This window comes from Ursus maritimus, unplaced genomic scaffold (assembly GCF_017311325.1).
Source record: "Ursus maritimus isolate PB19 unplaced genomic scaffold, ASM1731132v1 scaffold_18, whole genome shotgun sequence".
Taxonomy (NCBI): domain Eukaryota; kingdom Metazoa; phylum Chordata; class Mammalia; order Carnivora; family Ursidae; genus Ursus; species Ursus maritimus.
The window spans coordinates 55,926,965-55,953,279 of record NW_024424230.1 but is presented as its reverse complement, the minus strand read 5'-3'; the positions used below and the strand labels follow the sequence as shown (position 1 = coordinate 55,953,279).

Genomic DNA, 26,315 nt, shown 5'->3' with positions numbered 1-26,315 from the left:
ATCCCAGGATCCTGGGATCCTAACGTGAGCGGAAGGCAGATGCTTAACTGACTGAGCCACCCAGGCGTCCCGAGGAATTTTTAAACAGGGATTCGCTACAGGAAACTAGCCACATTATTTTTTCCCCCTAAACTTCATTAAAAAATTTTTTAATTTAGTGCTCAACTTTTTAATTTAAATTCATTCAATTAATACAGTGTATTATCAGTTTCAGAGGTAGCATTTAGTGATTCATCAGTTGCAGTAACACCCAGTGCTCATGACATCAAGGGCCCTTTTTAATGCCCCTCACCCAGTTACCCCATCCCTCCCCCCCATGACTGGATAAAGAAGATGTGGTATACACATGATGGAATATTACTCAGCCATCAAAAAATCTTACCATTTGCAATGACGTGGATAGAACAAGAGGGTACTCTGCTAAACGAAATAAGTCAGTCAGAGAAAAATATATGATTTTACTCATATGTGAAATTTAAGAAACAAAACAAATGAACGTAGAGGAAGGGAAGGAAAAATAGGAAGAAATCAGAGAGGGAGACAATTCATAAGAGACTCTTAACTATAGTAGCCACATCATTGTTAAAATGCTAACCCGACAAAGAGGGAACGTTAAGGTAATCCTGTGATAGACAACTGAAGGAAGCAATTATTGCTGTCAGCGCTGGGGGCAGCAAAAAGGACGAATGAATATCACCCAACTTTGGGAGCTCAGAGAAGGGACCCCTACAGGCCTGGCAGGTCCGCTGGGCAGATGGATATCTGAGGAGGGGGTGAGCAGGTGCTGGGATGGTCAGGGCTGGGGCCCAGCAGGCAGGACACTGACCTGCCTGAATGCTGCTGTGTGTGCAGTGCAGGGAGGGGGGACGCTGGTTGCTGGAGGCCCATTAAGGGATATTCCTGCAGGGGGCTGCCAGAAACAGGAAAATGGCAAGCAAATCCCTCCTCTTCTCCTTCCCAGTCCCTCAAGTCTCTCCCATCAGTTGGTTAAGAGGAAGAGGAGGGTCTGGTGAATGGTCTAGAGTCCTAGCCCCGCATCAGAGCAGAGCCACGAGGGAGGTGTGGCAGGAACAGGTAACTAATCCACACAACCCGTGACTTACCATTGGATGGTAAAAAGTACAAACAAGAACATTTTCTTGAGGACAGCATATATAAATCTATATTTAACTGTTATAAAGTGTACAGTTCAATGGCACTAAGCACATTCACATCGTGAATAACCACCATCACCATCCATTGCCAGAACTTTTTCATCTTCCCAAACTAAGACTGTCCCTATTAAACACTAACACCTCATTCCCCCAACTCCCAGCCCCTGGCAACCACCGTTCCACTTTGTCTATGAATTGGACTATTCTAGGTCCTTCATATAAATGGAATCTTGTCCTTTTGTGTCTGGCTTATAGCATTTAGCAGAATGTCTTCAAGGTTTGTCCATGTTGTGGCGTGGGGTCAGAGTTTCCTTTAAGGTTGAACAATATTCCGCTGTACGTACAGACCACTTAGGTTTACCCACTGGTTTGCTGATGGACCCGTGGTGTTTCCCCCTTCTTGCTATTGTGAATAATGCTATGAACACTGGTGTATACGTAACTGTCTGGGTCCCTGCTTTCTATTTTTATTTTGGTAGGTAGCTACAGGTGGAATTTCTGGGTCATATCGTAGTTCTACGTTTAACCTTTTGAGAAACAGCCTGGCTGTTTTCCATAGTGGAGGATATTTTTCTTAGCTAAAATGCTCTAAAGATTAAGATGTGGAGTTTTTGAAAAATACTGTCAGATGTACAATTTGTAATGACACAAATGTGGCAACTCAACTGTCATTCATAAATACAAAATTTTATTTGCACTTCATTAGTGTAGAAAGACCACAATGCTTTTCATATCACAACACTCAAGACACGCCAAGTTATTCAAATACATAATTACTTATTTACCTTGACTAAACAAAACAGTGCAGTTTAATAAAAGATATACCAAAGATAGAGTTCACAAATTCATTATCAGACCAAAAAAAAAAAAAAAAAAAAAAAAAAAAAAAAAAAGAACACAGTCTAGGCTTAATAGGAATAAGCTTCACCATAAAGGGGAGAAGTTTTATCATTACAAAGGTATAGAATGTTTAGGTAAATACATGTATGTTCTTTGATATAGTAAAATGTATCTCTTTAAAATTCCTTTAAACAGGATTTGTTTAGGACAGCAGCGTTGTTTTAAAATCTTCTATAGTTTCAAAAACACTTCTTTCTTTATTGAATCTTTGTAGTTCTTAAAAGCACAGGGTATGTCCATTAGGAAACCATGAGAGAGATTCTGCGGCCTCAGGACCAAGTCAAACCCCTATTCTCTAACTAGTAGTACTCTACCATGACATAACATTAATAAATACCCTTCAGAGACGGCTATGAACGGAGCTTTGCTTTGTGGCAGAAATACTCCCATATTTCAGAGATGCTACAGCTGGGGGAAATGTCTTGTAAATAAAGAAAAAGCACTTATGATAGCTTTATTTTTTTCCCAAAAAGTCTTTAGTTTTACAAATTTTCTTTAAAACAGTAAGCAAAGCACCACTTTCTTTCTTCTTATCAGAATATCTTCTGTCCTCATAATATAATTAACGAGGACAATTATATTATTTATTTCAAGAAACATTAAACCTTTCATTTCTCCCATTCTTCATATTAGAAGTACTATGTTTCCCAGTGTATGTACACCAGATGCTGGGATAATGAATGAAATATAGTAATTTGGAGGGAAATATGTAATTTATAACCAAAACTTACCCAGGATTGCATATTTGCATATTTACAAGTTAGTGTATAGCTCTGACTTGGATTACAAAGTGCGAAAGGAAATTGTCAAAATGATTGTAGTGCAGAATAGAACATTTTCCCCTTTCCAGGAATCATTTCCACTTTGTCTCCAAAGTAGCAAATCAACAGCATCGAACGTGTGGTCTTGGTGGAGGCAGTTCTGGTGGGATCTCAGGTTCTGGTTGTAACGAGAGGATGCTATTGGACAACTCATTCCTTAAAATATCCAGAGGCATCTTAAGGATAAAGAATAAAAGACAAATACATTTAACCATGCAATTGTATATTGAAGAGCTCTGCAGATTACACAATTATATGAGCAAAGTATTTTTACATTAAAATTTCCAATCATCAACGTTTAATTAGATGTTCAAATATTAAGCCAAACAATGAAAACCAGATTCAGGCTATTCTCTGTCACACACAAACACCGGCCAGTCTGCAACATACCCTATGGTAAAAGAAACCAGATGGATCTATCTCATAAACATGTATTTTCACAGAACCTAGTAATAATGGAAATTTAATGCATTAATACAGGGGAAACAAATGGTTCTGCATTCTCAGGGGTAATATCATCACTAAGGGAAGAAATAACTTCTCTTAGCAATTATATAAACAATCATTTTATTAGAAGCTTCTGAATTATGTTTGAATTAGCAGATTATATGTAGTAATAACATAAACTTAAGGAAAGTTCTTATTAAAAATATCTCTGAATTTAGGCCTATAGATGCTTGAAGAAACTGTTCAACTAAGCTGTCAGCAATTTTCCTGCAACTTAGTATCACAGAAAGGCCTGGGGAAGGGAACCAGGCCCCGCTGGGGAGCACAGCACCGAGGGCGAGGCAGGGCCCAGGGACCTGCCCTCTCCACGAGGTCCCCACCACCTGTATCTTAATTCTTGTGGGAAAATGGGAAAAGAACAAAAGCAAATGTCAAATAAACACATTGTTATACCTGCTCCAGTCACTTCACTAAACCATCTTTAGGACTCAGCACATATACCGGACACCAACACCGGACACGGAGAGGCCCCGGGTGGACACAGTGGCCGCCACGGCTGGAGGCCTCCAGCCAAGGTGACCACCTCACCTGGTTCTTCACCTCTGAGTATGTGCCCTGCTTCCCTTCCTGAGCAAAACATTCTCCACTGAAACATCATAAAGGGAGCGATGGGTTTCACATGAGATATTTGCCTGATATCATTATTTTACCTTTTTCAGAATGTCATCAACAAGCTTCAGAAAGATCTCGTCCACGTTGAAGTTGTCCTTGGCACTTGCTTCGCAGAACCTCATCCCGGTTATCTGCTGTGCGAACTAAGAACACAGATTCATGTTTTCTGTGTGGGTGCCAGGCGGTGGAGCAGGTGGCCCGAGGGCCTGTGACTGGGGCAATCCCAGAGCTTGGGCTCCTACTTGAAGGGAGGGGTGGGGGCCAGGTTTGCGAAGCCCGGTTTAGGCTCAAACACAGAGTTCGTGTGTGCAGCAAACCCCTACGTGGTAAGTAGGCATGTGGAGCAAACCCCGACATGGTGAGTAAGTAACAACACAAAACAAAATCCCTGAGGTGATGGGATGTTCAAGTCAAGTTCCCAAAACTGTAATGCATCTGACATTTACAACGTGAATATCACTATTCTCCACAGAAGGTTACAATAGCCGGGAGCAAATCATGAAATCATGAAAGCAATTTTACAGCTTAACAAAACGTTTCTCTGTAGAAAATGTCAGGTTAGAGAATAATGCAGTATATATTGACGCTCTCCCCTCCATTTCGAAATGATTTTTAAAACTTCCTGCTCCTTTAAATCCAAACAAATGAGGATGTGACTGTATAATTATTTCATAATTAAAAAAAAATTTAAAAAGTCTACCAACGGCTGACTGCACAGCATGTGGACAGTGACGTCCCTTCTACTCCCCATTTCTCTCACCTTTTCACCTTGCTGCCTGGTGATTTCTCGGTCAGTTTCACAGTCCAACTTATTTCCAACTAAGAGAAGTTCTGCATCTTCTGAAGCATACTGTGGAATTTTAAAAGAAGCTGCATTTCAAAGGTGGGCACTGTCATATCCTGTCAGGAAATGTAAACCACTCTGCTGCTCTGCGATCCTCATGGGGTCATCCGCTCCCCACATCTCTGAGCACTGGCCCTGTCCCAGGCGGACTGACGCAGGTGGGGTCTGAGACAGTCCTCACGGGGGCTCAGGGCTTTCGAGAGCGATGCGGTCACAGGCATTATGAACCACAACATTTTGAGTCTTCGACCAATAATTTCTAAGAATCTATGCTAAGCAAATGATTTACAATACAGGCAAAGCCCTATACTTAAAATGGTCATCAACCGAAGAAAGTCCAAAAAAATAGATGGAGAACCAAGTAAGTTAAGGTACATAAAAACAATGCAGCCACTAAAAAAAAACCCCACACAACCCATGCTTTGGAAGAACACTCGTATGATACAGGAAGGCAGGCATGATAGAACATTCAGTGAAGTAAGCACGCTCTACAACTACATGGACTGTGGATTGAATCTGGTTTTTCAAAATGGCAACAGTATACATTTTTAAATTTATTTTTGTACTTGATTTTCCAAATTTTCTATCATGACAAGATATCATTAATCTTATAATCAGGAAAAAAGTTAAGCTACATTTCTAAGTTTTAAAAAAAATACAGCCACAGTAGGATCTCTCTTCAAAAAGACTAAACTCTCTTGAATAACCCATTTAATTTTGTGTATTCTAAACAACAACTTGAGACAGGCTGCAGTGAAAGGCACTGAATGGTGTGACTTGGCCAAGTGACTCAAGGGTCTCGGTCTCCTTCTCAGTGTTGCATGTGGGGGCAGAGCAGTTCAGGCCTGATGAGGCTGGCACGGAGCAAGCATGGGAAGTACTCGAGAAACGAGAGCACTTACTCACAAAAAGGTAAAAAGCAGAAGTATAAAAGAGGGGAGAGTGTTAGATCTCAAGACCTCAGCATATCCACAAACTGAGTACCTCACGGGGCCCTGAGACTTGAGGTCATGGCTTTTCGGTCTATAGGATTAAAATAGGTTCTCATAGGAAAATGCAACTCCTACCTTATCAATCATCTTCATCCATTTTGGCAAATCATCGAAAGTCTCCTTCTTAGTGATATCATATACTAGTATGATCCCCTTGGCACTTCTGTAATAAGCTGAGGTAATGCTGTTGAATCTCTCCTGACCTGCTGTGTCCCTATAAAACAGCAGCAACAGTCAGCTCCCAAACAATAACCAGAGGGAGAAACTCCACCTCCCAAAGCGAAGAGTGGAGGCCCCTCTCACCCCCTGCAGGCTGCTTCTAGTTCCATTCATGCACACGCGTCAGTATTAGTGCGGGGCGAGGGGGCAGTGAGAGGTAGTTTTTCCGAGTTAGTTACGTTCAGACAAAAACAGTCCCAATTTCTCTCAAACCAAGATTTTGAAAATAACAATGTGTAAAATGATGGAAAGTGCAACACACTATACAAACTCTCTTTTTTTAAAAGTAATCTCTGTGCTCCATGTGGAGCTCGAACTCACAACTCCGAGATCAAGAGTCACATGTTCTATGGAGCCAGCCAGGAGCCCCCTACAAACTCGCTTTTAACCGACATCAATGGTTAGATCTGATTTTGTTGAGAAGAGGACCAAGAGTTGCTTGCTAAGGAAAAGTACTATAAGATCAGTCTTGTTATTTTCTTAATCCTTCTAAAATAGAAAAGGGGTCAAACGGGGCAGGGAGAAGAGACCAAATAAGTTTTCAAATACGGTAAAGTTCATTACTGTCTGACTGCTACTTTAAAAACCAAAAGTTGTAATTATTCTCCAGGCTGAAGTTGATCATTTCAACATGAAGAATGATGTAAGCTTACTAATAGTGTAGAGCAGCTGGCTAAGACATTATTTTCTCCATCTAATAAGCCAAGAAACTGCTGAAAACCATCATGTGTTTATGAATGAGCTCAAGAGAACAGGGCTTCTGATCTGAAGACAAATTTCTCTAAAGATAATCTGTAATTTAGTTCTTCCCAAAGAACCCGAACTCACAGCATACTGCCAGGGGCCATGTGAGACAGGTGGGTCCTGCAGTAACATTGCCAGGGGGCAATGCAGTGAAAATAGGGTTATTCACTGCAAGGCCATTCAAGGCCTCCCAAAATGATAGCATGTGGGTTTCTGAGAGGTGGAGAGAACGTGCCACTTTTCCCAAATGCATCTGATCCAAGACTACTTCCCTAGAGGTGCGCTTCGTGGGGCTGTATCCCTAAAATACCCTTCCCTTCAGCAATGGTGTTGTAATTTATGGCTTCACTCAGACTGGTCTTGCCACCAAATTAGTTCACGTTAGTGATGGCGTTCTTATGCCAAATAAACAAAAAAGCTTGTAGGCAAATTCATTTTCACAGACTGGAAGGCCAAGAGGGCCGAGGCTGGTCTGTTTCTGTGCATCAGGGTCCAGCAGGGTGCCTGGCCCGTAGCAGGCTGTCAATAAGCATGTGCTGAACAAAAGTTTACATGCTTAAAACGTGGGAGTGGATGCCACTCCAACGAACTTTATTTTTTTATCTAGAAATGCCAAAAAACTGGAAAATTGAATAGGATAGATGGGGACTGAATTCTTCAAGATTCCTAAAAAACCTTAAGGACCACACTAACGGGCATGGCACCTTCAAGGTTAGTGAGAAAGAACAGAATCAGATACCATTCACACAAGGAATCAATGAATAAAATTATTTCTGGAATCCTAGGCACACAGGGGTATAATACTTTTGGGGGGGCACTGAAGGAGAGGGAGACAGAGAATCTCAAGCAGGCTCCGTGTGCAGCGCAGAGCCCAACATGGGGCTCGATCTCACAACCCTGAGATCATGACCTGAGCCGAAATCAAGAGCCAGGCGCTTAACTGACTGAGCCACCCAGGCACCCCCGTAATTAATACTTTTGAACCAACAGTTAAATCTTTCAGAGCATGGTTTCCCAGTCTATCACAAGTTATGGCTTGATCAAATTAGGATCTGATCAACTATTTTTAATGTTTTAAAAAATATGCTGTGCTGTTGGGATACTGTTAAAAAACAATACCCCATTTCTTTAAAAAGTCAAAAAAACTACATCTTTTCTACTTTGAAATCTTTGGTTAGTACAATACTTTAACAATTTAATAGAATAAGCCTTTATTCAAAGCACTTTAATCTGGCTATTTAGTGTAACTCAACTGACATTAATTTCTGCGCACAACGAATTAGAATCTAGACACTGGGTACTCAAAAACAGTGAAATTAGAGGTAATAGTTTTTTAAATTAATTAATTAAAAGATTTTTATTTATTTATTTGACACAGAGAGAGAGAGCAGAAGTAGGCAGAATGGTGGGCAGAAGGAGAGGGAGAAGCAGGCTCCCCACTGGGCAGGGAGCCTGATGCGGGACTGGAGCCCAAGGCAGCTGCTTAACCAACTGAGCCACGCAGGCACCCCTAATTTTAAATGCTTTTATTTTTTGTGGTAAGATGACCTGACAAGAAACCTACTCTCTTTTAACAGAATTTTGGGTGTAAAATATTGTTATGTATAGGCACAATGTTGTATGGATTTCTAGAATAAAAAAATAAATAATAAAAAAGCCAACGGTTGAAGAATAGGGAGAATAAAGGGCATTTCTCATAAGTTAAAAACACCTATTGCCTGAGTGGCACAGTCAGGAATCTTAGAAACACTAAGAAATTAGCTGTCCCTGTTGGCTTTCATTCAGACACAGAGAAGAGGACAGACTTCAAAATGCAAAATCTGAGGTGATCATTCTAACACAAATAAACGAGCCAGTAAGTTCAGTTTACAAAAACCCCAATGAAGAAACATTAATCAACTTGCCACTCCCATTTAAGGTCATTCCTTAAATTCCATCTTTTTGTGTCTGGCTCTGAATGCTTGAGGTAGAAAAGCATCTTCCTTTGAGAGACTATTCTCTATTTCCAAAATATGTGGGTTGTGCAAATTTGTTTTCTATTCCTCTGAAGCTCCTTTGCTTGACTTATTTCCCCCAACTAAATTATCTGCTACCACAGGCGGTCAAAGAACAGGGAAATGAAATGCAGACACAGTTCCGTGAGTATTTCTTACAGATCTCCTATGCACCAGTACCATAAAAGTCCCACCCAAGTTCCTACTTCTCAAAAATCAGCTGCTAAGAAGACACCAACGCACTGATCATGCTTCTATCTTTCTGTGAAGATGCAGGATTCTAATATTTCCTCTCTTTATCTCCATAAACCCGAGTTTTCACTGTCGTGATGAAGAGCTGATTTCTCGAGATTTGCGGTGTACTAATGTCAGCTAAATTGTCATTTGCTGCAGCTGGAATATGAGGTGATTATTTCTCTCTCTGCTTTTTGGTGCAAATTGAAAAATTCCTGCAATTCTGTTTCCCCAGTTTCATAATAAGATTATGCTTTGAAAATTCAAAGATTCTTACTTGTATTTAATATATCCACTTAAAAGATATAATTATTAATTTGCAGGGCAGGAGCCAATTTCTGTATATGAAATGTCCCACTGTTCCAAGCAGAGAATGAAAAATGGGCCCGATGACGACGTAAGAATGCTGGCTAAAACCAAATCCCCCCACAGGGAAGACTGGCATGGTGGATGGGACGAAGGGGCCCTTATATGACGCATGCTAATTCCCTGTGCTTAATCTTCCGGACATCATCTGAATGTCAGTTCATGAAGCTGTATTCTAGCGGACACACTTTATTTTAGCTACACTTACATAAAGGTCTTACACCCATACATGAAGAAACGCTTTTAAGTACAGAGATGAGAAAATGGTCCTTTCTTCTGATCACAGATAATCAAGGGACTGAAAAATGCAGCAGTGATATAAAATGTAGCATAAAAGTGGGCCAACGCCACCTGGAACTTCTGGTACCTTAAACTTGTAGGAACCTTCAGTTAATATTTCCTCAGACGGGCTCTATCCAGAAATCATCAAGAAAGAAGAAAACGCATTTCTTCTATTCAGATCTCTGTGAACACCAACTAGGAATGCCCGTGGACTAACATTCGAGAAAATCGGAGCACAGCTATTATTAGCAGAGCAAGGCTACTGGGGCTCTTTGAAGAGCCCTCTGCCACACTGGCTCTCCCTGGGCCCTCGACCGTGCCAGCGAAGTGGTGACAGCATGCTCGCGACAAAGCAGACGTGCCAGCAACGGCACGAGCGCGGCTGGCGTGAGCCGTGCGTACTTCAGGAGTGAGCCTCGACTCCAAGACCTCCTTTCGATCTCCGCAACGGCAATGAAGGCCGTGCTTACTCTTCCACACAAGACACTTCAACGGCGACAACCTGAGAGTGCTGATTACCAAGCGGCGGGCATTCGTGGGTGTGTTACTGTCTGTGGAAACCCCTCGGGGGAAACTGCAGATCTCCTCCTCACTGAATCAGCGGGGTGCTCCTGGTGGCACACGTGTCATCGACCTTTCAACAGTCCCTAAACGTCCTTCCTCCGCTGCAGTCTCGGGCGGCGTCAAGGAGGAGCACAGGGGTTACGGGGAGGCGCTCACAGCCGAGCGTCCCGCGCACCCGCTGGAACTGCACTCACAGTGAGGCCCCGGCACACAGAGTCCAAGGCGCCGGCCGGAGGTTCCGGAAGCCTCCAGCGTCACCGGCACAGCCAGCCTCCGGGCGGCGAGGACGTGCTTTTCACGGGTCAGATGACACTGCCCGAGGTGAACGCTGACGGCTGCACACGGCCATTCAGGTCTGTCCGCTTCGCCGGGCTAGGAGGTCACCACCTAGACACCGCTGTCGCCCACTAAGCAAGCGCCCCAGACGGCCTGACACCAGCTCTGTCACCCTCCGTTCAGTCGGCCCCTCAATAAGGCGCTCACCCCCGGGCGCTGGGTGGAGAACCACCCCGGGGATCCCGTCACAGACGGCCCGCACCTCAGACAGCTTCCGGTCGGAAGCAACGGCTCACGCCACACACTCTGCCGTCCCTCCCAGAGTGCAAAACACGGGCAGCAACGACTGTCCCAACAAGGGCTAATAAAACAATACCCTTTTTTGGGCATTAAGTGTTTAGGCAACACTGTTCACGTTTCATCATCAACCGAAAGCCCCAGCGCCCAGCCCCCACCCGGCCCCCACGTGGGTTAGCGGCGCGGCCACACGCAGACATTACCTCAGACGCGTCCGGCAGGCGGCAGGGCCGGCTCGCTGCGGCCGCGCCCACACGGGGCCCGGCGGAGAATGAAGGCATGGCACTAACATTCAAGCACTAGGTGACCGATGATGCCACAGAGGAGGCAGCGAGTAACGCGGATGAAAGCACACACACACATGGCGGACAGACACTGAGCTGAGGTGGACCTGCAGAGGAGTTAGTAGGCTGAGTACACGGCAGCTGCGCTGCTCCCCACACGAGGGCGTTCTCCGCGCCCCGGGGCCGAGCCACGCACCGCCAGATGGGCTCCGCACCCCGCCTGCGGGCCGCTGGGAGCCGCGGAAAGCTCCTCGGGACGATGTGAGCAGGGCTTCCCTTCAGAGCGGCTCTGGATTCCTTCCCGGCTGGCACGGCTGGGGCTCACGGGACGCGGCCCGAGGCACGCGGCCGGCGGGAGCATGCGCGGCCCGCAGCGGTGCTCACCCTGCGCCGCCCGGGGCGGCCCCGAACCCTCTAGGGTGATCTGCCTCGGAACTGCGCAGATCTGGTCGGCAACGTGCTGCACTTTCTTTGCGTTACTATCAAACAAAATCACTCTAAAAACGTGAAGACCAGCATCTGAGCAATCATCTTAGTGATGACAATTTGGCTATTATGTCAAATGATTGGAAAAGAGGCATCAAGGCTCCAAATTAGGCCTTTAAGGTAACGCTCTTCTTTCACCGCTCCCCATGTGCAAGTGAAGGATGAAATAAGTAGACTTTTCTAAATGTTCTCACTGTTCATTTTATTTAAAGATGAGCAAAGGAGAGGAAAAGTAGGAGAGGCAAGCCAGCTTGGACAGTTAATTTTATTAGACAGGCGTGCAGACTGTGAACACACATGGAAGTTACTGGGGGCAGATCCCCCACTTACCAGATCTGTAATCTGATTTTCTTTCCTCTTAGCTCTACAGTTTTGATTTTAAAGTCAACACCTGCAAATAAAACAAATGAAAGTGAAGAAAAAAATAAAGATGCAATTTGCCATAAAAAATAATCCTACTTGTACATTTTGTATCATCAGAAAAAAAAACCTGATGTCACTAATCCCAAAAGGAAGAAGTCCACCAATGCCTGAGACGCAGTCTGCACTTCACAGAACTGTACGAAGTCAACCCATGTGATGTTTTACCCCGAACTACCTACATAGCATTTGCTAAATGTAATATGATTTATTACTTCCACAAGTTTAACATAAAAGCCATTTTAAAAATCGCATTTGGTAATTACATTAACAATTGAATGGCTTTAAAAGAATGATATATTGGGGAAAATTCTTATAGGAAATTCTGGAAACAATCTTGATTTCAAACAGCCTTAGTCTGAATTTAGAAATTATTTGTATTAAGTTCTGTAGCATTCACAAAAAGTTTAGTTAATATATAAACATGATTTCTTTTTTTCTTTTAAGATTTTATTTATTTGGCAGAGAGAGAGAGACAGCAAGAGAGAGAACACAAGCAGGGGGAGTGGGAGAGGGAGAAGCAGGCTCCCTGCTGAGCGGGGCTGGATCCCAGGACCCTGGGATCATGACCTGAGCCAAAGGCAGATGCTTAATGACTGAGCCACCCAGGCACCCCTATATAAACATGACTTCTTTATCACATTGTCAATAGCATGCAACAGGAATTTTTTTTTAAAAAACTTACTTATACAGGCTAACATACCCAATTTTAGTTTTTATTCATTTTAATACTGAGCAAACCATCGTATATCAGTCACTGCCCTTTTCTAAATAAGCCCTTCAAGCTTCAGATAATTTTTTAAACCAAATTTTCATTTGTGTATGTTACCTTATACGGGTCTCAGTTATAGAAAACGTGTAGATTTCAAAACAATGTTTTTTATAACATTTTCGCAACCAAGAAGAACAAACGAAAGGGATGCTGACTGAATTTGATTTAGAAACACTCCCTTCGGGAACCATTTCCTGCCTGCTTCTTAGGATCCGGGGTTGCCCTACGTCTGCCAGTGAGTGCTCTGCGGCTGCACCATGGGTGCAGACCCCCTCCCAGGCTCTCCATCTCAGGGATCTGATGCAGCACTGCAAAGTCAGATGATGTTCTTGAGGTGAAGCGAAAGGCATGTGACCGACTTTTATAATTAGTAACACGCTGCAGACACCAATGCAATACAGAAAGACATGTTTACAACCCCGGGGCGGGGGGGACCAGCTCTTGGTTTGTACAATAAAGAGAAGTTGCAGGAACATAAACTGTCCCAAGAGAACAAAGCTAGAGAATACTCCAAGTTTTAATTCTTGATCTCTTACACCAGTCATAATTTCAAATGCCGCGAAGCGAAAGCTGCTTAATTCCATTTCACTTTCAGTTCTGGAACCGATTTGCTCTTCAAACTCAAATGACACTCTAAACCAGCCCTGAAACAGGAAGCATGTTTGCAGACTACCAATATCCTCAGAGTTCCTGAATGACTCAACCATAGGGAAGAACACAACTTAAAGTGCTATTTTCTACAAGGCACACAGAACAGCCTGGAGATCCTTGTTATGTTCTGATCTTAAACAGCCACAGCTCAAAGATGAAACACCCGTCCTCCTGATACTAGGCTACAGTTAGGGCCTCACCATGTTGCTCTGTGATGGCAAACTACAAATCAAATTCATATTTTTGTCATGACCACTATTCTATTTTATTTTGTTTCCAGTTACTTTGAGGTTTTGTTTTTGTTTTGTTTTGTTTAAGTTTTGGCTAAGGGGGCTGTAACTTTTGTAAAACTTGTCACAACGGCTGCTACTTTATTAAAAGAACTGGCAGATGATACCTCTTTTGTGAGCTCTGCTTCAGGTCAACTAAAAGAATCCCTTGAAACAGCCAGTGCCAGTAATTTTTGTTTTGATTAGGCTGTTTTCTCTCAAGAATGACTCTGAGCCTGAATATGCCAGACCCTCTTTTTTCAACCTACTTGAACAACTTATGCAACTTTTACAAACAGTTCTTTATAACCACAAGGTCTAATGAATAAAAGTAAAAGCTAAGGGTGTTAGTGTTCAAAATCAGCAAGTAAGTGGTAACGTTAATAGGAAAACAAGACAAAGATGAAGCGACAGTGTAAAGGTATAGAATCTGAAGAGCCAAGATGAAGACTGTCCAGTTTCAGTGAGGATTAATGACAACTTCACCAACAACAGAAAAATAGCCAGTGGCTAAATCTAAAACCCTATAAAAGAAAAGAGCCCATTAAAATAGCCCACTCTCTTGAATGCAATATCCTTTACCACATTTCACCACCACTCAGTAGCTTGTAACAACTGGAAACTTACTCCAACTTATGGCTTGGAGACGCATGCTTGTATCAAAGCATACAAAAGTAAATGTTTCTAAAATCCTTCTTACATGAAGTAAAAAATCTCTCAATGTTGTCTATTTTAAGAATTTGCATGTCATAAAAGTTATACTGATCCTTCATAGAAGGTAACAAGTCCTCAATAGCCTCAAATATTCAGTGGATTCATTTTAGGAAAAGTCAGCACAGAGCTGGCCCTGAGAAGGAGCTGCTGGGACCAATGTTTATGAACGGGTAAGGGGCAAAAAGAGTGGCGTTTCCATCTCCGGCCCTTGTTGAAAACCCAGGGGAAGCAGTCAGCCCTACCATCAGTTGATGGAGATAGTCCCTGCCCTCAAAGGGCTTAGTCATACTGACCTAAATCAACAGCCCATGCAGTTGGCAAAGAAGTGCCTTTCTCTCTTCTTAGAGAACCTCCTTGTCTGTCCAGAAACCTTTTACATCCCAGGTGATTCCCCAGCTGAACCCTTCTGCCTGCCCCCCAGTCCTATCTGTGCACTCTGTTCTTGGACCTGAACTCTCTCCTATCCTTTCTCACATCATTCCTTCTTTGTTGTGTGGTGCCTCCCTGAGGACACAGACATCTCTGACTCCCCGCAGCCTAGTACACTGCCTGGCACACAACAGCAACTCGATAAAGCCAATCAATGAAAGCCACCTCCTCTTCTCCATCAAGTGCTGGACATGAAAGGAGAAATGCAGACTCTTGCTGGAAAAATTAAGGAAATTCGGGACTGATTAGTAAAAACAAAACAAGACAACGAAACTCATACAAAACACCTTAGTCGAAAGGAAAGGCAGATGTTCTGAGTGTCTGGTGCCCAGCATACGTACAGTCACCCTAGAAACAGAGTATTTCATTTCCCCTACAATTCCAATTGTTGATGGTAAACCCTTAAAGGATAGGGCAGTCCTAATAACGCTCATACCCTCTCCGTCGGTGCACTCATCCCAGGGGATTATTATGGTAATAGTCGATTCAGTCACTTATTTGGGAAGTGGTCCACTAAGTGAATTATTCTGGCAACAGGAGCTTACCTTTCTTTAAGCTTACTAATGCTACGAAAGTCTTTCTAAAAATATTTTAATCAGAAAGGACACAATTCACAGAGCTATATAATTCCTGTCCAATGGGCACAGATGGTTCTATGTGAGTACCATGTCTTCTTGATCTTACTTTTCTTTAGTAACAATGATAGTAGACATGTCAAACCCTCTGTGCTGACATGCGATCCTGTAGCAGCCCAGTGAAGTGGTCATTATTATTCTCATTTTACAGAGGGAGACACCAGTGTGGAGAGAGGGCAAGGTAATTTGCTTTAAGGTCATCTCACATGCTGGCTGAGTGGCAGAATCTAGATTCAAATTTATAATACTGCCCGCAATGAAAACTTGTTATAATAAAAGTCATATGCATGGAAAAGAAGGCAAGGTGTGAAATGTTCTGTAAATGACCCAGAACCACCCTAATTGAGCTGTTAAAGAAGGAAGCTTAACTTTGCACTTGGCCTTCTTTGTATTTGTCTTTCATAAATCTTAGCAATAGCATAAAGAACTGGCATACTTAGTGCTGATAAGACTTCTAAGTTCCCCTTAAGGCAAAACATTTCTAGAACATTACCAATAGCTCTTTCTGCTGGGCCATAAGAAGCTACAAAAATGAAAATGGCAAAAATAAACAGAAGCTTCTTTCTTCACATTCCTTTCCAGCAAAAAGCTAAACAAATAAAAGCAAAAATAACACCATGATCCACACCTACGATGACAGCTGAATGGACTTCTCCCCTTTTACTTCTTTGCCCATCTCCCCCTTTCCCCCAAGATGTGATTTTATTTTACTTAACACTTTTAGGAGGTTGAAAGATTTCACAGACTTTGAAATTAAATTTATCTCAATTCAAACAGCGGTTGTGCTGTTACTGCCACTTTAAAATAACTATCTTAAGTTTATACAGTGGCTTTTCTTCCAAGGATGTAGATTTTATATAGTGTCATCCAATTTTGGACATGATATTTCTACTAAGGGAGAGGATTTCCGGTGTTTTCACAGAGTTGAGAGTGAGAAAATAAATTAAGAAAGGACTCAAAGTCACATAGAGAGAGGTAAATTTAACATCGGAAACCAAAGCCACCCAAACGTGGGGCCAGTCTTCTGCCCAAATGCCACCTACCAGAGCAGAGTACAACGTAAGTCCCCACCGGAAGGCACCACGTCCAGAAAAGGATTCAATGCGATAGAAACCAAGTGCTATGACTGTAAAATATTCAGCACTAGATACTATTATTAAAATAGTAAAATGATGGTATGACATTAGAAAGGCTCATCAGGCCGGAGGACAGGAAGTCTCTATCCTATCAGTAAGACCTGCCTCTTTCATTCCATGCCCGACACGCCTCTGCTCCAGCAAATAAAGACCAGCCGGTGTCTTCCCGTCCCTGACACACACAGCACAGAGGGAGCCTTGCCCTTGGCTGGACAAACTCAGGGGTACCACGAACTGCATGAGGCAGGGAGGATCTGAGGTGATGGACTTCAAAGGAGAGGCAGGGAGGGAAGCGAGCGTGTGTGCCCCACAGAGCCCGTCAGAACAGGCAGGCGGCTACGTTTTCATGAAGTATATACACTCAGGAAAGAATTTCACAGGAAGGGGCTTGTTCCCTTCCTAATAAAAATATTAAGAACTCTTTTATGCTCTTTACTATGCTTCAGTCCTATTCTAAGGGCTTTATGTCCATTAATTCACTGCAGTGTATCCTCTTAACAATTTTATGAAGTAGGTATTATTACCCACATTCTACAGATGAGAACACTGATGTCAGAGGGGCTAGTAGCTGCCCAGAGTCACCAAGCAGGTACGTATTAGGGCACAGAGTTGAACCTGGTGGATGGCTCCAGGCTACCCTCCTCCCACCTCACTGTGCAGCCTCTTCTGATGATAAGAAAAGGCAGGGACAGCTGGAAGGTATAAACATATCTTTAGATATATTAGTTTGGCACTGCTAGGGAAATATTTTTTAAAAAGTTAAGAGTGAGGCTCGCTGGCTCCTTGGACAGATAGTTCCTGCGCCAGCAAGCCTTCCTCTGCTCGCCGGTTACAGACAGACCCCTCTCCGAAAAGGCAGAGTTAACTTGCCTTTGGTCATAAGAAGAAGAGAATATTGAGGGAGGGGAGAAAAATCTGGGGAAAAAACCCAAAACCACAGGTGGTCAACAGTGGATCAGTAATATTTTCTTCATATGCAAAAAACATCAACTTCACTATTACTCAGATTGGGTCCATAAAAATGCAGAGACTGTCAAATGTATTTTGCACTTTACCCTGGTCATCTGTTTACTTTTTTTTTTTAATCTGTTTATTTATTTTAGAGAGACAGCATGCGTAAGGGGCAGGCAGGGGCAGAGGGAGAGGGAGAGAACCTTAAGCAGGCTCCATACAAAGCACGGAGCCCCACGTGGGGCTCGATCCCATGACCCTGAGATCATGACCCGAGCCGAAACTACCAGTGGGATGTTCAACTGAGTGAGCCACCGGGCACCCCTACATTTTGATTTTCATATTCACCTATAATTTTCAGTATGTATCTCCAAAGGATAAAGACTCGTTTTTGGAGTGTTTCAGAGTTTTTGCATCTATGGTATAAATTAGGAGAAGGGAACATAACTGACGTTTATAATTGCCTCTTTAGGCCAGGTACCCAAGATATTCCATCCCACTCCTGTACCATGAGATAAGAAAAGCACGTTAAGTCCTACTTACTTCTTTCCATGAATGAGGAAACTGAAATTAAGCTGCTCACTTAAAGACGCACTGACAGCTCGTGGCAGGGGGAGGGATCCTGCATCCACCTCTCAAATTCACTCCTTCCACCTATCGCACCATTGGGGTAAGGGACGGAGGCGCATCTCTAGAAGGAGTAGTGGCCAAGGAGAAGGTGGAGTGCATTTCTTTAGAAGTGAAAATTAAAAGCGAAAGACTGTAGGTGACTTGCAGGCCTGAGGAGAATTCTGGTGCAGCAGGCCTGGGGAGGGAGAGAAAGCACGGGAATAGCAAAGCTTTTCGCAGAGGCCTGTCCCTTTACCTGGGTCCCGGCTCAGGCTCAGGGGCTGCTGAATCCTAAATGAAGGTGGGAAAACTAGAAGAATTTGATTCATCAGCTACTTCCACCAGAAGCCTGCCCGAGGTGGAGCTGCAGGCTATTGTTTGGTTTTGTAAACTAAGAAGGCATTACATAAGCACCAGAAACCAAACAGTGGGGGCTGTCAGATTTGGGGGGGGGGGTTTCGATGGGATATAGTGTTCTGTTAAGCTGGCGTTGTGTTTTCTGGTTTTAAAGGATAAGGAGTTTTCTGAAAAACATAATCACATTCAAGCAAGGGCACTGTTCTAGATCTGTAGTTTTGGTTTTCCAAATGTCAAAGATGTCCAATCAAAGGACAAAAGGAGAATAATCGATTTCCTCCTCTGTTCAAGTCCAGCAACACAGCATTATACCTCTTTTCTAACATTTCATTGTGGCTATCCCCTGACTCCCTCCCTTGCCTTTCCTTAAAGGACAAGCCAGGTAAGGAGGCACTAGCTTTGTGCCCTACAAAATGGCTAGCAGGATGGCGTCTTACATAAATACAAACAGCCTCTTGGCTAATACCTGCGAACTGACTATACTATACAAAGCTTCATTTTCTTTACACATTCTAACAAATGCTTAATTAGCACAATGTATCTGGCACTCAAGGCCGGAGAATAATCTGGACTTAGCAGTTCTCAAAGGAGCCTCTCTGCCTTCTGAAGCCAGTTCTAAGATCTGCTAGCAGATTGCTCCTGGCAGATTCCATGGGGCTGGAGGGAGAGAGGCAATCTCTAAGAATCTGGATCTCTATCACGCATAATGAAACCTTTCTTCTTCCATGCAGCACAGGGAGAGAAAGGCTGAATGCACTTAAGCCAGGTCTTTAAATAGATTTTTATTCAACTTAAACAACCAGACGGCAATTAAATTTCCATACTTTCTTTGAAAGCTAACTATTCCAGAAGAAGGGACGCACTCCACACAAGCCTATCTGTTCGCACCAAGTTCGTTAAATAAATCAAGCTAATGACAATGCATAGCATCTGCTGGTATAAAAACAAAATGTTAACCATCCGCATCTGTTCCTTTCACACTCACATCTCCCTGAGTCATCGTGTTACATCATGTTGGCAGGGGAGTGAGACAGCACTGAAAAGGCTCGGTACTGGGCTCTTGGGGTGGGAATTCTGGACTACGCTCCCTAATTCTCTTTTAAGTGAAAACACTTAGGCAGATCAGCCATGGCATGGAAGATGCATATGAGCAAACACAAGCAAAATAAAATACACAATTTAGAATTCTGATCCAGTATTAGATGCTCATTCTGGGTTTTCCGGCAAAAATGTCTGACTCTTTCCAGAACCAAGCAGAAGCAGTCAGCTGCCCCTGACAGTGGTTCCACTGCTTCCAGGTAAAGCTGACCAGACCCTTGTGGGCAGCATTTCATCCAGCATGTCCCCTAACACTCAAAGCCAGACCCACAGAAAGCCATTTCTGCAGGGGATTAGCATTCACCTGTTTCCTGCTACAATGCAGTCCCCTACCTGTAACACTAAGCTTCCTGCCCATGGAGCAGGGATCCTCAGTGCACCTTTGCCTTAACTCTGGACTCTGAGTGAAGGACCATCACCTACGACCAGTTACTCTCAGGGGCCAGCTTGTGCAGTCTAATGCACTGATGCATAATGAGGAAAATGGAGAGCGGTAAGGTCCTCAGAACTAAATTCAGAGAACTTTCTAATTCTGATAGTATGCCTCTCCTAATTTTTTTATTTTGTCCACTTCACTTTTTCCTTCTTTCTTTTTTTGAAAAGTTGGTGATAGCAGATTTTCAAAAATGTCTTTAGTTCACAAAATAAAACAACTAGCAAGCCCAGGTTGACTTCCACCACCCTGGGAGAAATCTTACTGCCCAGGAAAATCAGAATTCTGATCTAGACTGCCTTACTCCTACTTTTCCTCTATTCATACATATAAAATTTTGGAAAATTTTAATAAATATGCAAAAGGCTGAAGATGTTTGAATGACTGAATATTTAGGTAAGAAATCCAATTCTTAGAGCATATTTTAAAATCCCGAAGGCAAGTGACAAGTGATGATAGCGGCATCGTTAAAGAAGGTCAATTTTGGGGATACCATTGATAACGACCTCACTATCTTCACAGGCCTGTAGGGGGACCAGATTCCATTAAGTCTTGAAGGACTCTGTGGCGTTTGATTCTGAGTCACAGAATTTTCACAAAGTCACTTTAAATCTCAGAGTAAGCTAAGGAACAAACAGAAAGAACTCATGTGCAGCCCTGGCCCTGACCAGCTGTGCCACAATGGGTAAGTTGTTTCTCTCTCTGAACCTTTGCTTCCTCATCTGTAAAATGGGAATAAAATCCAGAATTGCTGAGGATCAGTATCCCTTTTGCTGGCCCGTAGTAAGCGCTCAATAAATAGTAGCTACTGCGAGTAGAACGTTACATTTTGTATGCACAGACAACTAAAGTACTTATTCAAAGTCACAAGCTAGTTAGTTACAGAGCCTTAAATCAAAAGCCCAGGTTCCTCATTCTTACTCCAGTGTTTTTTCTAGAATGCAATGCTGCCAGTGCAGGGGTGAAAGTGGTTGCTACCTGCTAAGACCATTTTAATTCAAACAAAGTTAACAGCTAGCGTCCAACAGTTACACAGAAATAAAACAAAGGCTGAGAAATATAAAAGTTTATTGGTTTGTCTTCTTATATATCAGGTAAACTTCTACAACAGAACTAATTTGTTTCCATTTCTTAAACTTCAAAAAACTGCTCCTGTACTTTTTTTTTTTAAGTTTATTTAAGTAATCTGTACACCCAACATGGGGCTCAAACTTATGACCCCGAGAGCAAGAGTCACACACTTCCAACTGAGCCAGCCAGGCGTGCCTGCCCTGTACTTTTTTAAGGACCTGTCAAATTATGCTAGTTATATCAGGCTAATTCAATTCTGTGGATACAAAATTCCATTGAAAATAATACTCCACCTAGACAGTTTCCATTAAATAGGTCAATTAGTAAATAGTCTTTAAAATTTTTTTACTTAAAATTTTTTAAATAGTCTTTTTAACTTTTCATATCTTGGTGAATTCTGTGTGTGTTTTAAACCAAATCAACTTCTGATCTGATAAACAATACAAAAAAATCAACATTTTGCTCATTTATAATTTTACAAAATAAGTTCTTTATCTCAAATCCCTTGGGATTTCCACTACAATGTTTCATAGAAAGTTCAAGTGAATCTGCTTCTCTGTAAAAAGGCACTTACTGGAGCCACTCTTCTCACCTCTGACTTAGATGAGGTGGTCACTTTAGTGACCCACCTCTGTTGGCACACGTTCAGAGACTCTTCCCTGCCATGCTGTGGGGCCCAGGGTCTTTTCCAGACTCTGTTGACATGAGCAGCCACATCTACAAGCCCACTGTGGAAGAGAACGTCCATGTGGATCCAACTGTACTCAGAAGGACACTCAGCCATGAGCTAACTGCTCAGCCAGTAGGCACCCAGGTGAGGCGACCACAATTCTGCACCACACCCAACACTACATTTAAACAGCATTTTTCTCAAGGAACTTGCGAATGAATTTATCTTTACGGCATTCCAATTAGGAGGCAGCCTCCCAGATAAGCCCTCTTCCTACTGCCCGAATTAGAGGGGCTTACACTGTGTTCTCAAATATTCCGCACACATCTCCACCACTGCTCTTACCAACACGGGTCATCCTGTGCCCCAGAGGCTCTGAGTCCCTTCTGCACAGAGACCATGTCCTGTTTACCACCGCATCTCCAGTGGGCAGCATAGCACCTCACACCCAGCAGGTGCTCAGTAAATGATCCGACGGCTAAATGGAAAAAGCAGCTCAGAGGCAGAGGTCGAAGGGGGGCTAGTTAGCATTCTTGAAGTGTCTTCATACTCTGGATTAGACCAGAGGTTGTCAACTTTCTCTGGACTTCCCACAATTAATAAACACTGAGCCAAGTCCTATAGGCTATGTTTGGAAGAGACAAAAATGAGCAAGACAAAAACCCCGCCACACAAGGAGCCCCACAGTGGTAGCAGCGTGGGAGATACGTGAAGTGTATATATTTATGTTTGCCAAGAGGACAGAGAACCAAACTGCTTGGTCTCCTTGCCTCCTGTTTCTTCATCATTCCCAAATAAATATCCTATGTAATCCTGCCAAATTAGTTTCACTGTCTCCATGCCAATGCTATATTCAGAGGCCTTTCCAGCTCCAGTTGCTATGGGATAAGGTCTATGCTCCTTAGCATGGCAGTCAAGGTCTTGAAGCCTTATTCCCAAAGTCTCCTAATGAGTCTGTCCCAGAATGTGCCTGTGAGATTGTGATTTATACTAAGAAATACATATTTGGCCTTTGTCCCCATTCCAAGTCACAGAGCTCCTAGAGCCCTTAGAATTTTCCAGGGAGCAAATTTGAAAGGTGTCTTTTGGTATGTTAATGAGGAGACTGCTGGAATGCCCCCATGTCACCAAAAGATGGGGGCTGGTCAACAGAAGAACCAACTAAGTAATTAGAGGGTCTGAATTTTTGTCCCCCGTCCCAAAGAGGGCAAAGGGGCTGGAGACTGAGCCCAATCACAAATGGCTAATGATTTAACCATGCCTATGTAAGGAAACCTCCATAAAACACAAAAGGACAGGTTCAGAGCTTGGGGGCTGGTGAACGCGTGGTATTTTGGGAGAGTAGTCATATTCAGAGACCATGGAAACACTGGGCCCCTTCCTGAATTACATCCTTTTATAATTAATTGGTAATCCAGTAAAGAGACGGTTTCTCTGAGTTCTGTAAGCTGCTCTAGCAAATTAATCAAACCTAAGGAGATGCCTGTGGGAACCTCGGATGCACAGCTGGTCAGTCAGAAGTACGAGTGAAAACCCACACCTGCAATTGGCTCTGAAGGAGGGGAGGTCTGCACGACTGACCTCTTAGCTCCTGCCCAGAAAACCCTTCTTCACCTCTGCTCTTTCCCACGCTAAAGCAAGCACATCTTTGCCCATCTCCTATCCCGCCGCCCTCTACCCACCCAACCTCTCATTTATCCACCTATCAGTGCCTGGGCTGATTTCTCTTTATCACACAGTACAACCATATTTTCCATTTTTATGTATTTTGAAGTGCGCAGCCATAAAACACTGACACTTCTAAATTGCTTTCACCTCTTTACATCAGGTACTAAAATAACAACGTAAACTTCATTTGATCATTCAGTAACTCCCTAGCTTCTATATGATCCAAGATTGGATATTTAAAACAGGTAAAGTTATGCTACTCAATTTTAATATCATGGTCCCAAGGGCATCATTTTAAAAACAAAGGGTACACAGAGGACAAGTATTTCTCAAATAGTCTATTCCAAAAAAGGACCAAGGGAAACACTTCTCAAAGGCGAAACAAAAAAGACAGTATGAAATTTCGGGGCTTAATTTTCCAAGTAGTCATTGAAAATATAGTATTGTTCTGTTACATTTAAAAACCATCCTTCCCCAAATTGTACGGCTTTGGCTACCACTAGTTACAATTCTAAATATGCGTACAGGTACGTGGGCAGATACTTTTAATTCTGTATTTCAAATTTAAATACTACTCAATGTTTCTTGGACCTCCTTGGGGAAATCCTTTACTGTCTATCACTGAAGGTGACTGCCCTTTACTCTGAAGAATTACCTCATCTAGGTGGTTCCCCCAGCTTTGACAGCTTTAATGGGTTTTCCATAGGAAAAAAACTACTACCCACACCGACCCGACATACCTCGATTCCAAGTCCCATAAATTGGACTTCATTAAAAAAACTTCCCCTCTGCAGTTTCAATTTTAGATCCTGAGGACAAAATACCTTCTGACCTGGAGAGTCACTGTATTTACTTCACTGCTGTACTTCACCCACCCAGGTGATTTTGGAAGACTCCTCCCCATTTCAGCAAGTCCCAGGGTTATTTGAGGTCACGGACAAGTACAGCTGAAGTCCCTCTGACCCGTATTGACAGTTACGAGAAATTTAGTGTAGTTTTAGTCTTAATATTCTCCATAGATCCTCCGCAGGGAATTTCAAACTTCATTATTTCAGCGCATCAGAAAAGTGAGTTCAAAATTAGCAGATAAACCCTGGTTCTCACAAGGCGAGGCTAAGCACCGGAATTCGCTATAGATGACCCACTTTGGCCATTTGGCTTCCACTCCACTCCACTGCCCGCCTGCTTCCCACCTCGCATCACGTTTTTTCTTGGGTGAGTAATGGAAGGGCCAGGAGTTTCCGTGGAGAGATTCTCACAGTGTCCCTGAATGCTGAACGGGACCAATGCATCACCGTGGTCTCATGACCGGCCCTTGGAGGGTGCGAGAGGGGACGCTGGTTCAATAACCAGCTCAGATCAGGGACGTGGGAGGGGCGGGAGGGGTTTGTGCCGGGGGAGGATGGACTGCCGGGAGGCCCCAAGGCCAAGTCTGCGTTGAGACTACTCGAAAATCTCGGTCTGGCTTTAGGAATAGGATCGAAGGACTTCCACTGGGGCCGCCCCTCCCCCTAAATTTCACCGACAGGCCCATCCACCAAACGCAAGGCCACCCAGCTGGAGAGGGAAAGGCTCACAGACGCAAAGAGAAACGAGGCCGGTAGGGCGCTGGGCACCGCGGGAGGGCAGCGCCGGCGGCGGAGGGGCCCAGCCGGGGTCCGGCCCAGCCCCGGGGCCCTTACCCACGGTGGACTTGCAGGCCTCGCAGAAGGTATCGTCGGTGAAGCGCTCCATCAGGCTGGTCTTGCCCACGCCGCGGGAGCCGATGATGATGACCTGCAGCTTGAAGTCGGCCGGCCTGGGGGGCTGCTTCCTCCGGCGCGCCTGGCCGCCCGACAGCGCCGGGGAGCCCGCGCCCAGGCCGCCGCCGCCCCCGGCCCGCCTCTGCAGCGCGGCGCCCGGATCCATGCACGCATACGGCTCCCGCTCGGCCCACCGCCCGCCGCCGCCCGCTCCCGGGCCCCGAGCCCCGGGCCCCGGCGCCCCCTCGGCCTCCGCCGCGCGCCGGGGGTCGGCCCCGGGCTCGGCGTCCGCCCGCTCGAGCGGCCCCGACGGCCCGTGGGCTCCGCGCTGCAGCTGCGCCTCCGGCCGGCTCCCCGCACCCGCGCCCACGCCGCCGCCGCCGCCGCCGCCGCCGGGAGAGGAGGAAGGGAAGCAGCTACTCCGCAGCAGCGGCAGCAGCATCCCGGACGAGGAGGGGCAGGAAGCGCAGGCGCGGGGCGGGCGGGGCGGGGCCGTGGGACCCGCGAGGGGCGGGCGGCGGGGTACTCGCGTGTCCCCTGCCGGCCGGAGGACCGCGCGCCTAGCGCTTCTTGTCTGCTACAGCCCGCTTCTCTTTGCCTACACCGCGTCCTTGCTCTCCCGTACCCCTGCTGCTCCGTTTCCGTTGCCCTCTCTTCCCCATCTTTTCTTTCTGTCTGCTCTGGTAACTTCTCCTTCTTCGTCCTCCGCCCTTTTCCTTTTTCACTCCTCCTTTCCCTTCTTTCACTAAGCACAGTCCCCAAACACCACTGCAGTTTATTAGCCATCTCTCCCCCCAAACCTGTTACATTCTCAAGATAGCATTCCCCAAATCCCTGTTGCAAACTCAAAATGTTGCTGGAACGCTCGCAAGTCCCCGAGCCAGGCCTTCTCAGTCACACCCTGCCAACTGGGGTCTCCTGTTCAGACCCAATCACGCCAAGGCCCGACCCTCTCCCCGTGGGAGGTAGATTTCTTCGTCTTTCCTTGTCACGTCTGTCTTTCATAGGAAGAAAATGTCATGTCTTTTCCATAGGAAGCACACGAAATTAGTTATTTTTAGCCCTGATTGCTGCCTCGTTCATAGTTCAGCAGTTTTTCTTCCGGTTCACTTTT

General features: G+C 44.4%; 1 protein-coding gene across 1 annotated transcript; it reads right to left on the bottom strand.

Annotated features, from left to right (window-relative positions):
* Window positions 1-1,820: 1,820 nt before the first annotated feature.
* On the bottom strand, window positions 1,821-25,643 carry RAB12 (RAB12, member RAS oncogene family). The gene is made up of 6 exons (XM_040632705.1): window positions 25,142-25,643; window positions 11,907-11,967; window positions 5,906-6,044; window positions 4,755-4,844; window positions 4,033-4,137; window positions 1,821-3,051 (listed from the first exon to the last, which is right to left on the bottom strand). The coding sequence occupies exons 1-6, from the start codon at window positions 25,641-25,643 to the stop codon at window positions 2,938-2,940; spliced, it is 1,011 nt and encodes a 336-aa protein (XP_040488639.1). The 3' UTR covers window positions 1,821-2,937.
* Window positions 25,644-26,315: the final 672 nt, after the last annotated feature.

Bases quoted from the DNA above. Each gene is read 5' to 3' on its own strand.
- RAB12 (XM_040632705.1), bottom strand. From the start codon at position 25,643: ATGCTGCTGCCGCTGCTGCGGAGTAGCTGCTTCCCTTCCTCCTCTCCC. The intron at 4,845-5,905 runs GTAGGAGTTGCA...AAAATTCCACAG, and splicing joins GGATGAAGATGATTGATAAG to TATGCTTCAGAAGATGCAGA. The intron at 4,138-4,754 runs GTGAGAGAAATG...CTGTGTTCTTAG, and splicing joins CCAGGCAGCAAGGTGAAAAG to TTCGCACAGCAGATAACCGG.